General features: G+C 40.6%; 1 protein-coding gene across 1 annotated transcript; it reads right to left on the bottom strand.

The window, feature by feature from the left end:
* Positions 1 to 1404: 1404 nt before the first annotated feature.
* LOC136450822 (DNA polymerase alpha catalytic subunit-like) lies at positions 1405 to 12749 on the bottom strand. Its single transcript, XM_066451451.1, has 31 exons — positions 11332 to 12749; positions 10748 to 10915; positions 10589 to 10672; positions 10428 to 10502; positions 9447 to 9511; positions 9247 to 9337; positions 8931 to 9113; positions 8534 to 8697; positions 8070 to 8184; positions 7706 to 7885; positions 7485 to 7598; positions 7262 to 7381; positions 6857 to 7174; positions 6649 to 6741; positions 6415 to 6533; positions 6247 to 6319; positions 6112 to 6168; positions 5763 to 5855; positions 4555 to 4674; positions 4379 to 4476; positions 4256 to 4301; positions 3979 to 4092; positions 3810 to 3890; positions 3157 to 3270; positions 2965 to 3054; positions 2794 to 2873; positions 2501 to 2717; positions 2373 to 2426; positions 2168 to 2287; positions 2006 to 2080; positions 1405 to 1912 (listed from the first exon to the last, which is right to left on the bottom strand). Exons 1-31 carry the CDS (start codon positions 12484 to 12486, stop codon positions 1766 to 1768), a joined length of 4623 nt encoding a protein of 1540 aa, XP_066307548.1. The 5' UTR covers positions 12487 to 12749; the 3' UTR covers positions 1405 to 1765.
* Positions 12750 to 12889: the final 140 nt, after the last annotated feature.

Raw genomic sequence — 12889 nt, 5'->3', positions numbered from 1 at the left:
CATATTTTTTGTGGAATTAAATGAAGATAATTTTTATATGAAAATTATAGATCTTGACGAGATCTACAATTTTCTAGTTTTTAGTTTTTCATTTGAAGTCGTTAAGATGTTCAAAAAAACTTAATGACATATTTAAACTTAGGGTATTTTCGACTTTTCACACCTACACTTTGACGGCGTTAAAGCCCAAACTGACGGCAGTGGCATGAAGGGCACAAAAAAAATTGGAACAGTAGTCCTGAAGACCGCTGAACTTTTTCAGAGACTCACAGAGCATTACGATCTTTTTTATTAGCACATTCCCCAAAGAAACCTCGGCGGGAGAAGGACTGACTTGTTGTATTCTGTCGTCGCCAGTGGCGGCAATGATGGAAGCCCAGTGGATTGTGAGGAAGAAAAGCCCAGCGGAACCAGAGAAGAAAGAGGCGCATACGATGCGAAGAGAAGACAGAAGAAGATAAGATATGAGGAGGCGACGAGAACTCGCTCGGTTCAGTGAATGACAGTAGGCGTCGTAATTTGGGAGCATGACAGCGTGGACATGTTTACTCCGCCCACAAAAGAATGGCCTCACGAGCGACGCCCTCACGAAAACTCACCCGCCACGCTCGGGAGTCTGGTGATCTTCGAGTATCTCTCAGCTGCGTTCGTTGTTTAGGTATAGTTATATGTTTGTTCGTATACCGTATGTGTATGTATCCGAACAGATTCTATAGCTGTCCTTAAAATGAGAGGAAAAAAATCAAAGAATAATCGTATACATACGAGAGAGCAGAGCTTCCGATAGCGGTGAACCGTATTGATGCTCAAAAAAAAATGGTCACGTATTGGATTTCTTATCTTGTCATGATATGATTCATAAATCATCTGCTTGTGTCTAGTCAACCCTGTCATCGATGCTGGAGGATAAACGCGAGTTATCGACCGTCCCAGGAGGAAACGGATGAAGGATGGAAGCTTCAAGGGACATTGTTGACATTTTTCATCGCCTGTTATACATTGCCGCCAAATGTCAATTTGAGAGCATGATGCGCCAATTATGCTCTACTTAACAGTCTGGAATATTTTATTGTGAGACACAAGTTGCTACCAAAATTGCCATAACTCACTGTAGCAATTTGTATACGACTTGCATGCCACAATTATTTGGAAGCGGTGCTTAGGAAAGAATAGCATCGGAATGTATGGCATTCTACCATCATTTAGATTCAGGCCCATTGTCTAACGCATAAACTGCGCAGTTAGGAGAAAAAAATGACATGGAGAGACCAAGAAGGCAAGAATGCATGTTGTCACAAAGTGCTCGATTTCCTCTCCCATATTTTCCACCTAACGGGATTCACAACATTAGTAATCTGACCAACGATAGTATCTTGTTATATATATGCACAGGAACACACCACATAGCAAAACAAACAATTGACAGATGACTATATATGATAGTGTACATTAGCACGGGCAGCGAGGCCTAAGGAGACGGACACAACATATTTACAAGTTTAGTACAACACAGCCACTCACTAAAACACATGTAGGTGAGACAAGGTCTGCTATGAGGTGTATCCAAATGGAATTCTACAGGCAAGGAAATACTACCAGGACGGCTGGTGTTTCAACTCACCGTTTGGCGTGTCCTGTTCCTTTTACCAACGAGATCCAGAATCAACACAACCTACAGACAGCGATTAATTTCTTGCACGATTAGAATCAAATTCATCTAATTGAGCTCTCCCCCCACCCCACCCCCCCACCCCCCAAAAAAACATCATATTGACACGGCAAGGTCCCTTAGCTGAACCCATCCAAATGCGCATCTATCTCGGATTTTCTGGATCTCTAGCAGTGCCAAGTTAATTGTTTGGCCTACTGCTACAAACTCTCTCTCGAAGGGGAGCCTTGCCTTCTGGTCCAGCTACATCCAAAGCAGTTAAGATCAAGTCAGCTATGGCATACGTTGGATTAGAAAGTAAAAAAAAGAAAAGTACATGGTTAGGTTGATGAAAACCTTTTCAAGACACCGGGTTGCATCAAGTACATAGCAAAAGTATGAAAGTTGCTTGTATAGATCTGCCTCCGTGTACTGTTAAACACAAAGGTTTAGTATTAGACACCAGTAGCCACTTGCCCAAATAGGCACATTGTAAGCTCAGGCAGAGTGTCAACAAACCTGTCTTACTAGGCGACCGTTGCAGCGTGGGTAGTTAGGGCAGATGGTTCCTCTCTCGGAATCCCCCATAACTCTAAGGTTTACGCTGTGAGTCGAGTATTTGCAACCCTCATCGTCACACTGGCAGAAAAGAACAGCCAAAAGGTCAAGGGTAATCATAAACAGGCATTGTATAATATATTAAGGCTCAAACTGAAACACTTACCATCTGCAAACCTTTATAATATAGACTAATGAAATTATCAGCCTGTCTTTTCATCTACATGGACAACATAAAAGTTAAGTTTTAATCAACTTAAATTCTGGATCATGTTATATTAAATTAATATTCACCTGGTTGGCAAGCATTGGAGGAGAAATTTTGGACTCGTCAGCATTATCTGGGCATCTTGGGCACCGCATATGGCGCCAGAAATTAGCAGTAGCATCCTTTCCTTCATTTGGATCTGATACACTTGTAGCACTAGTAATCAGACTAGATACAGGAGGGCAGTCGAAGGTACCAGAACAGCTTGGGCATGATAAACGCAGTGGCTCACAACCACGATATCTGTCATTAAAACACAAGAATATTTGAATAACTGAAATACTGCAACATTAACGAAATTGATATGTTAGAGGTTCACCTCTCATCTTCATCATCGATTACAGATAACAGCATCGTAGATGTATCTTGATTGCTAGACTCAGTCACTCTTGATTGGAACTGATCCAGGTAATAAGAATCAGCAAACTCTATATTGAAAGAAATGATGCCAATCATTTAAGATATCGAAGACTCAACAGAAAATACGCACCTTAGCCGAATCAAGTCCCAGACATTCAGCCAGACGAGCTGGACTAGTACCCTGAATGGAAGCACACAGACGAGAAACAACAGGATGAATCTGCAAAGGCAATTTAGAATCAGCAACACTGTATATACTTAGCATATGGAAAGACAACTGTATTTTTCCAAGAAGGGAAAATGTATTGCAATGGTGAAGAACCTGTTGTGACAAATAATAGTCAATGTCAATCATCCACTTGTCAGGGTCTCTTTTTAACTCCTCGGGATGTCTAGCTCTCTGAGCTATTCCCACAGAATGTGTATTATCTGAGTCCTATACAGAATGGCAAGTACAGTTTAGGATCAGATAAATCAAGCTTCAAACAAAGCTAAACTGGGATGTTTTTCAGGCAAAAAATTATATATTTTCCTTTTTCCTGAAATTACACTGCAGGTAAACAAAAAGTTCTGACTACTCCCTCCGTTTATCCATATTCTTCTATCTTGTGAAGAAATGTTTCAAAATGTTAGTTCAGCAATAAAATCAAGATTGTGAGTGGTTGTAAAATTTGAATATCATTAGAGATATGTGTTGGTCTCTTTTTATAACTTTGATGAGATTTAGTGCTTTCTGGTCTGTATACATGATGAGCTTAGCCTTGGAGGCTTGGACAGATTGTGAAACAAGAGTACCAATCAGTGTCATATGACAGGTTGACAACAACAACAACAAAGCCTTTAAGTCCCAAACAAGTTGGGGCCCAAACAAGTTGGGGTCATATGACAGGTTGACAATCCAAAATTTTGCAATGTGGATAAGCAATTGATGATTTAGTGAGCATGCAAAACATAAAAGACATCATTTAGTAATACCTGCTGAGAGCAAATTATATAAGGGACTGTGTCACCAGCTGAGCAACCAGAGTAACCATTTTGCTTGAGTCTCAAAGCAACCTGAGGAACCAAGTTTACACATTTATTAGCTCATCACTTTTCTGGCTTGAAATCAGGACAAAACAAAACATGGATATGCAACTCTTACCTGAACATGAGGCTGATTTTTAGCATCTGGATAATCTTCTGGCGCTTTTGTTAAGCTCTTTGTGATAACATATTTTTCGAGTTCTATTTGACCACTTCTCATTTGCACTTGCACCTGAACATAGCCTCATTCAGTACATTAAAATATACAACAATAGAAATATATAACAAATAATATGTTTTAGGCCAAAGTTTCGTTGCAGAGCAACAGTATCTTGCTAACCAATGTTTCTTGAGTATTGATATTAATGTTAAGAAAAAGGTGGCAGGCTCCTAACCTGGACAAGAGAACTATGTATTGACTCAACAACATCATCACATGTCCTGTAGAGGCAGTTTTCACAAAGGTCAGACAAGAAAAATGTCAAAAGCAAAATTACGATAGAAACTTAAATGCTTACCCTCCAGACAAAATTTGATTGAGACAAAAATCTCCGATGTCTTTTGACAGCAAACTCCAATCGCGCCTGACCATATCGAGCCCCTTGCGTTCAATGTTCTGCGTCAAACATCAAACATGTTAAAGCAACTCTACTACTTTCACAAGATGACGCATAGATTCATAATAAGCACAAACCTCTCGTAAGCTACCATCCAGTGCCACTTTAATAGCAGCATATTTCTTCTTTTTAAGAAGTAACATTCTCTTGTATATGCCATCAAGATCAATCTCCAGACAACGGTACTTCTTGTTCACCTGCATTGAAGCATTCTGGTAAGATCATCTTTCTTCAGTTTGCACATCTTATAAATGAAGAAGTGTATTTTTGGTCATTGAACGCTTTGCTCTATATTAGACAAAGAGATGAACCAAAAGGATCCAATGGACTCCAAGTACATGAAAGATCTCAAAGGTGACGCCAACCTCCCAGATGCCATGCTCCACCACATATAGATTGTATTTAGGCATTGCATGACTACTGCTTTACTTTTCAATCGGTTGACTAGGAAATAGGTTTCAAGTAAGACGGACCCTCAAACACCATGCAATCAACATAAAATAAATCGCAAAACAATATTTAAATAAATAATAGTCATGACTAAGAGCAATAAAAACACTAGCAATAGGAACAAGATCCAAATAAAGCTAAATACAGAACCAATAGATAGATTGTATTTTTAGGAAAATTTAGGTACCAGTTTCATATTTTTTTTGCTTAAAGTGAATTAGTTATGATTTTTAGATCTAACCATATTTCATAAGAATACATATACAGTCAAAACCACCTTTGAAACCAGTCAAGGGCCAAGGTGCAGTTTTGATAGTTAGATGGCCAAAATCAAGAGATAGTTTGACGGCCAAAAATAAACTTCTTCAGATGGAAAGTGGAGCGGACAGTCTGAAGAGGATGGCTTTGTATTTCCATGGGCAGGTGAAGGAGCCTGAAAGGGGTGGGCAGCAGCTGATGATTCTGGGAGATGGCAGTAAGATGTAATTTAAGCAAGATCCAGCCTGTGTGCTGTGGTATAGGCCAAGGGCCATGTATCAGAGCCTTAAGGTTTTGTGGCTTGCCTCTTCTGGGGAAACTTCTAGCTTTTTTTGTGGGGTAAGGATAGCTCGTATTGTCTGATCCCTAGGTGATCAGAAATATGAGTGTTTGGCAGGTGGCTGTTTCCTTTAGATACAAACTTGAACTATGACTGTAATTTTGTTGCCTTGGTAATGAAATTCAGGTTTACCGTTGTGGAGAAAAAAACTCTTCCTATATTAAACGCTACTCTTTCTGAAGCATTAAAATGAACATCTGCACCTTGCACATTAAGATGTCACATCCTGAGTCTTACCTCCTGAATAACCTTTCCTGCAATTGCTTTTGCCCTGGAGATGTCATCAAGTCCAGTATGTATCATGATGGAATCTGTATCACCATAGATAACCTGTCCAGTACAAGGAAAATAAATATCAATACAAGCAGTTAATTAACAAAAAAAAATAAGCTGTTGAATCTTCAATGGACTGGATTTTTAGGAGGCATCTTCACCTCCAGTTTAATCTCCAGTACAATGAAGTTGAGATGTATTAAATTCTACTCTCTAGCATCTACCAAGTTGTTATGTCCCTTTGAAGCAATTTCAATTATTCTGAATGCTTTATTACTACAGAGAAATCCATAGACATAGGAATTCTACATACCTCCAAATTTAAATTATTCTGAACCAGATCTACAGTGTTTTGCAATATCTCTCTACCCTGAAAGAGGCATCATATTAACCACAACAACATATTACAGGTTTGCTAATAAATTCTGTGAGTAAAACTTGTTCTCACTTGGAGTGTAATAAGCTCAGCAAGTGGCTTTGCATAAAACCTGGAATTGGAAAAGCCCAAGCAACCATACATGCTGGAGCACAAGCATTAAAGACTGAGTCAGAAACTCATTAATCATACTAGTGGAATGCAAGCAGACATACTTATGTTTGTTATAGAAATTCTTACCTATTTGCAGTGAGTTTCAATGCTTGTTGTTGAATATCAAACTGCTGCCTTTTAAGACCAGACGCAGTCTTCAACCATGATTTAACCATCCTTCTCCTCTCCACCAAACTCCTCAGCAACTGATTTGTAAGCCATGATTGCAAACACATGAGAAAAATACATGTCCATACAAAATCTTGATCACCGAAACTATTGACAGCTCTAAATCTCAATGGCACATCCATAGGCAATTACCTCAGGTAAAACACCAGTAGCTTTTGATGCTGGCAAATTAGGTACACTGCCATCAGAAGAACGCTCAACGGTGGTAAAGCAGATGTTGTATTCCTGTGGAGAAATAATAATAAAGGCACTATTGAATATAGATCGATACGTCTATTATTTGTTTATCTTAAACTTTCAAGAGAGCAAGCAATAGAAGCTGTGAGTACTGATCATTTACCTGAATTATTGACGGATAAAGGCTGTTGAAGTCGAGAAGTAAAACATACTTGTCATATAGACCCTTCTTAGGCTCCAAAACTAATCCACCAGCATATGAAGGTCCTTTTCTGGCTTTACCTTGATCACCATTGTGCACTTCATCATCAACGGAAGGATCAGCAGCACCATCATCAGCATTTGCACCCTCAGTATCAGCAATCATTTTTCTTTTTGTGGAGTTCAGCTCTTTGTTGCGTGCAAATTTATCCGGTACAATAAATTTTCTTGCATGAAATGAATGCAGTAGTAGATATTCTACCCTCTGAGCCCTAGCACCCTACAGGAATTTCATTTGAGACATGACGTCAAGAATGCACGGCTTCATAGTTAGCTACACAAAATGCATGATAATAATGAATATTACCTGAAGTGTTTTCCCCCACAGGTTACCACTAATATTGGTCAATTGCCGTGTCAGTGGGAGAACACTCAAGTGAAACATGAGCTCCAAAGAAAGCCATGCATCTGTCTCACCATATTCAACCTAGTTGAGTGTCACAATTTTGCAATTAGTTTCATAACTTTTGAGAAAAATAGAAGACATTCTGTTAAGAGAAAAGCAGCAGTGTTTTGTTTGAAGAAATTACCAGTTTGAGCAGTTCACTCGAAGACTGGAACATCAGAGGTATATCATGTGGAGAAACCTCTCTCCTGACCTTTTTTAATTGTGTTTCTGCAAGTTGTGTCAAGGAATAACTCACCTGCATGGAACAGAATTAACTGCTGAATTTGGTAACTGAAACTATATTTAAAAATTGTATGGTTAGTTGCCTTCCATTATCAAAAAAACAAGCGCACTGCAGGTTACCTCCTTCAGAAGGTCACGAGAGCATAAATAGGTGTCACAGAGAAGACGGCCAGCAATACAGGACATAATTCCTGGACTTGCTCCAGAACCATAGAGTGTGCTTCCTTTGGTAAGCCTGGGCATTGATGATCGCCTGAGACGACCAATCTTGGACCACATGCTGCTTGGCACTTTGCATGTCTAGCAGAATCATTAAATAAGAAAATGATAGTCGGAAATATATAATGCAAGTTCCCTTGAAACTACCTGGAATAAACCCTAAATAATTTATAAACAAAACCCATACAAATTTATGAACTCAGGAAGAGTAGTGTACAACAGGTTGAATATAGGAAGCAACAGAGCACATAATGATTAAAAAGACCTGAGCACGGTGTAGAAGCACATCCAAATCAAATCCTGAAATATTGTGTCCCACAAGTACGTCGCAGTCAAGTTTGCTAAGCTCAATCATCAAGCGATTTAATAATGCGCGTTCACTGGAAAAGGGAGTAAACCAATTAATCAATGCATTCAACAATGGAACTCATCAAATAAGTGGGTACTACTCTGATAAAAAATAGTTGACATTTGACTTTGCGCAGTCTTGAATGCATATCTTTGACCATTAATTTTATCTAGAATATATTCTTAAAATCCTTCAAATTTAAGAGATTTTGTAAAAACTTTGAAAACAAATCTTCACATACAACTTGTTTTCAAACTAAATAATATAATAGTTATAGTTATTGTTGTTTTAGTTTCTAAGATTTGACCAAATCTGGTCCTAAACGACAACTTTTTTGTGGCCAGAGTAATAATACATATACAAGAAAAGGCAGAACCCACCTGCTTTCTAGTGCCAGCACGTTGCTACCAGCCTGCTCGTTCCTATCAGAAGCTCCCTTAGCAAGGCCTATAGGAAATATGCTACCTTCAAGTTTGCGCATAACAGTAAAATGGCTGAGCATTCCCCGTTTCTGCCAATCTTCTGGACGCATTGGACTATCAATCTGAAAATTGGCCCAAAAAGGAAAGGTTTAGTTTGAAGAACATGAGGGTTTCCTTGTTGTGTGAACCTTTGAGAAATGTAAAGTGTTGAAATGGAACATGGAAGTGTGCCAGTTTGTCTCACAACAATTGTTTCAAATAGATATGAACCATTTCTGCCACCTCATTGCCAATGTACCTAAACTAGTAAACCAAATGCTAGAAAATATATTTCAACAACAAATAAACAACATACCTTCACCCGATGACAGCATATGAGAGATGCTGACACAATCTCATGCACATTGTGTTTCTCATTTATGATAGTTTTGAGATTAACTGCTGCAACTACAACAGTAGGAACTTCTAGATTTGTACTTGTCAAAACAGATATATCCTTTGGGCAATCAACTGTAACTTCAAATTTACACCAGCTGACCTATCGTAGAGTCAAAAGGCACCGCCATCAATATAGCATGGCAAAAGAATCTGGAAGGAGCTATTCAAATACTAACTAGCTTGATATGAAACACCACCAATAGTAACAGGACAGGATGAAGTCAAGGATATACCCGCTGAGTGGATGGCCGTGTCACAAATTTGGAAACCGACAGCCATGAAGGCCCCTTGACCTTCCTCTTGATAAGAAATAATTCAAGAGCACTGGAAAGGTAAAAAGATCAGCATCCATCAGGAAGAAAATGGGCATAAAAAACATCTAAACTATATTGTATAGCATATGCCATATAATGCAAGGTGTATGGCATTGTACCTATTGCTTGTCCCAAGCAGTGCATGAAAATGTTCACCCCTGAGGTCCGCTGGTAGAGCAGGATCCTAAGAAAATATGTATCACATAAGTAATACAATTGCAAATTGGAAAGATTGAGTGAGAGATAGATGCAGTTTTCAGTTTACACTGAAAGAAACCAATCAGAAAGAACATAGTTTAGTCCTGAACCCATGAGCTTCGTTACTACATGGGGCATTTCCTTAGGAATTAAATCACGAATATTCCAAGATCAATCCTACCCTTCAGCAGCTCGCAACCCAACTTGTAAGACTTGAGTATACCATTTAACCAAAATTAGCACAGAAACCATTTTCATTTAAAATGATTATGGTATTCAAACCAAGAGATCATGACATGAAAAATGAATATTCAAAAGCCAAGGGGCCTGATTAGTAGGTTGCTTTTTCTCTGCTACAAGCCTACAAACATCCAGAATGTATTCACAGTTCAAGTTAGTTGATGAGTATAGCCGACAAATATTGAATCAGCATACAACTCTAGAATTCCCAGACTAGCAGCCACACTTAAGAAATGACTAATAATATCTTGTAAGACTGTAGGTTTTTTATTTTTAATTTCCTAGGTTCCTACTGTAAGCATACAAGATTAAATATAAAAATGACTTGGATCGAATTCAATACAGAATATAGATTTTTATACTTCAGAAACTTCTAGGATAGAAATATCCGGTGTTTTTTATGCTATATAACATATTAAATCATTTGTGCCATTAGTTCACAATTCAACATAGTATCATTTCCCAAATAAGGGACTGATAAACCAGCTATGCTAGATACTAGCCACACTTCTCTCAAATGTTGTCATTGCATTTCACTCCATGGCAGCCAAATATGCAACCACAATAACATTTAGACAAACAAAAGTACCTTGACCCCTTGAAGGTAATTATAAACTACGAAAGTAAAATAGCAGTCAAAGATGTATTGACAAGACACATACCTTGTAAGGATAATTAATTTTCAGGACATATTGCTCTCCATTTGGTAGATCAGTCCTCTCAAATGCATAGTTCCTCTAAGGCATGACAAATATAACCATTTAGCCCAGTAGAGGGGAATGGGGGAGCATGTTTGTATCTGTGTGCATGTGCAATTACTAACCTTGACTGGAGTCATTACGAAATTTGACACATTGAGGTCTGACAATTTGTCAGCTATTTCACTCTTTAATCCTGACGCCAACTCCTGGTAATATAGAATGTGTTATGCATAATTCACAGTAGTGCTATGTGTTAAGAATAAAAACAAAATCATTCTCACATGTAGAGTTGCTCGAAGTGATGGCAAAAGATCAGCACTTGTGGGGTTTTTTTCTATCCCTGATATGGAGTCCCTTGGAAACACTGAATGGTTTGGAATAGCATATATGCATCTTTGAATATTTTTTACAATGACGCAGCAACTATGGAACCGCTTGCCAACTTCAACCTAGAAAAGGAAAGCAGCTCGTCAGAAAAAAGAATATACTAGTATCTAGTGATGAAAGCATATGCCTCAGAGACAATTTACGAAGATCCATCGCCAATGAATTAGGCATCACCCTCCCACCTAGGAGTTACACACCAATCCACTGACTGTCTAGTACTTAATCAAACATCTTTCAAAGACTGCACAGGAAGTTTTTATTTCCATTTTGAATCCTTGGGAAAAAGGACACAAAATTTCTGAGACATGTATGGTGTACGAATTATCCTACAAAAGCAGCACTATGAATTGGCCTCGGGCTTTACAGTGTCCAATAATCAATCAAAGAAAAGTTGCTTGTCAGACATCAGAAAGTAAAACTGTATTCTTAGGATAATTTACCAGAATTGTACTTGAAACTTCAGTGTAATGCTATTTACCTTCCCAAACAAATACACTGTGCCTGAATTAGCACCAAATGGTTCCTCATATGCATCCAGTATGTAGAATGGCAGCGTTCCATCTTTCAGCTCAAACTCTGAACTTTCATCCACATTGGTGTTACCATCAACAGCCACCCCTTCTTCACCTACTGCATTCTGCCCGTTCCCACATATCTTCATCCATCCTGCTGTTGCACTCGTCACATCATTATTTCTGCTCTCCTCCGCCTTAATCTTTGCATTGAGGCGGTGTGTCTTTTCTACCTTTACTTCCCCATCAGCCTCCTGCTTTGGTTCCTCCAAACTCTTATTATCAACCACCAATTCAGCACTAGAACCAGGAATTTCTTCCAGATTATCAACCACCAATTCAGCACTAGAACCAGGAATTTCCTCCAAATTGGTTTCCATCTCAGTATCGTTCTTCAATTCCACCGCCATATCATTTCCATTGTCCGATCTGACCATTTCAGTATCGACAATTACCTTTTGAGGCTTGACGTAGGAAACTGTTGGAGGAGGAGGCTGCGGCGCACAAACCCTACCAACCCGCCGCCGCCTCTCCTCACGGTCGTTCTCGTCGGGCGCGAACTCGGCGATGATGTCGTCCACGATGCTGTCGGCGGCCAGTGCCAAGCCCTTGGCACGGTCGCTGCCGGTCCTCTTAAACAACGAGGATGTGAACATAGAGGAGATCTGCTGGCCCGTCTTTGCAGCAGCGGCGGAGAGAGACGCCGCCGCCTTGGCGGACTGCTGCGGCTGGCGCTTCGCCTGCGGAGGGCGCGTCTGCTTCCGCTTGCGGGGGGCGCCGTCCTCGCCGTCAGATCCCTCATCGGAGGAGGAAGGGAGGGCGCGGTGGCTCCAGTCCTCCTCGCGGCCGTCCTCGACGTAACCGAGCCCGTCGTCGTCGATGATGAACTCGCCGGCTTCCTTCTTGCGGCGAGCGACGAGCACGTTGTACTCCTCCTCCGGGACGGTGTCGTAGATCGGGGCGTCAACCTTCACCTGGATGACGTCGGAGGCGCGGATTTCACCTTTGCGGACGGAGCGGAGTTGCTGGAGCACGGCGGCGCGCCCCGACGCCTCGGCGCCCCGGGTGCGCGTGCGCGTGCGGCGGCCGGAGCCGGCGGCGTCGGCGGGTGAGTCTTCCATGCGACTCTCTCTCTCTCTCTCTCTCCTCTCTCTCTCTGTGACACAGGCGTGCGTACAAATTAGGTGTTGGGGTGCGGAGATCTATATTGCAAATGCCAGCGGGGAGCTTTGGCGGGAAAGTGTTCGAGCATTTGGCGCGCAGAATTAGAGGTGCGCGTCAAGCTCTAGGGTTTTTCCATGGATCGGTGGAAGATGTCGATCCGAAGTGGAGTACAAGCATTTTGCGTGGGCTTTCATATGGATGCGACGGAATGGGCTGTTTCCCCCTTCCCATTGGCCCACATATCAGGCCCGCCTTTCCGCCGCCTTCCACCATCTTTTGAGGGGTCATAGGCCCATCCGCTTCTTCTTTTGTGCGAGTACAGGGTAGCATTCGCATCTTGGATCAGCACGATGAATAATG

The sequence above is a fragment of the Miscanthus floridulus genome, chromosome 5 (genome assembly GCF_019320115.1).
Source record: "Miscanthus floridulus cultivar M001 chromosome 5, ASM1932011v1, whole genome shotgun sequence".
NCBI classification, from domain to species: domain Eukaryota; kingdom Viridiplantae; phylum Streptophyta; class Magnoliopsida; order Poales; family Poaceae; genus Miscanthus; species Miscanthus floridulus.
This window is presented reverse-complemented; position numbering and strand designations above follow the sequence as displayed.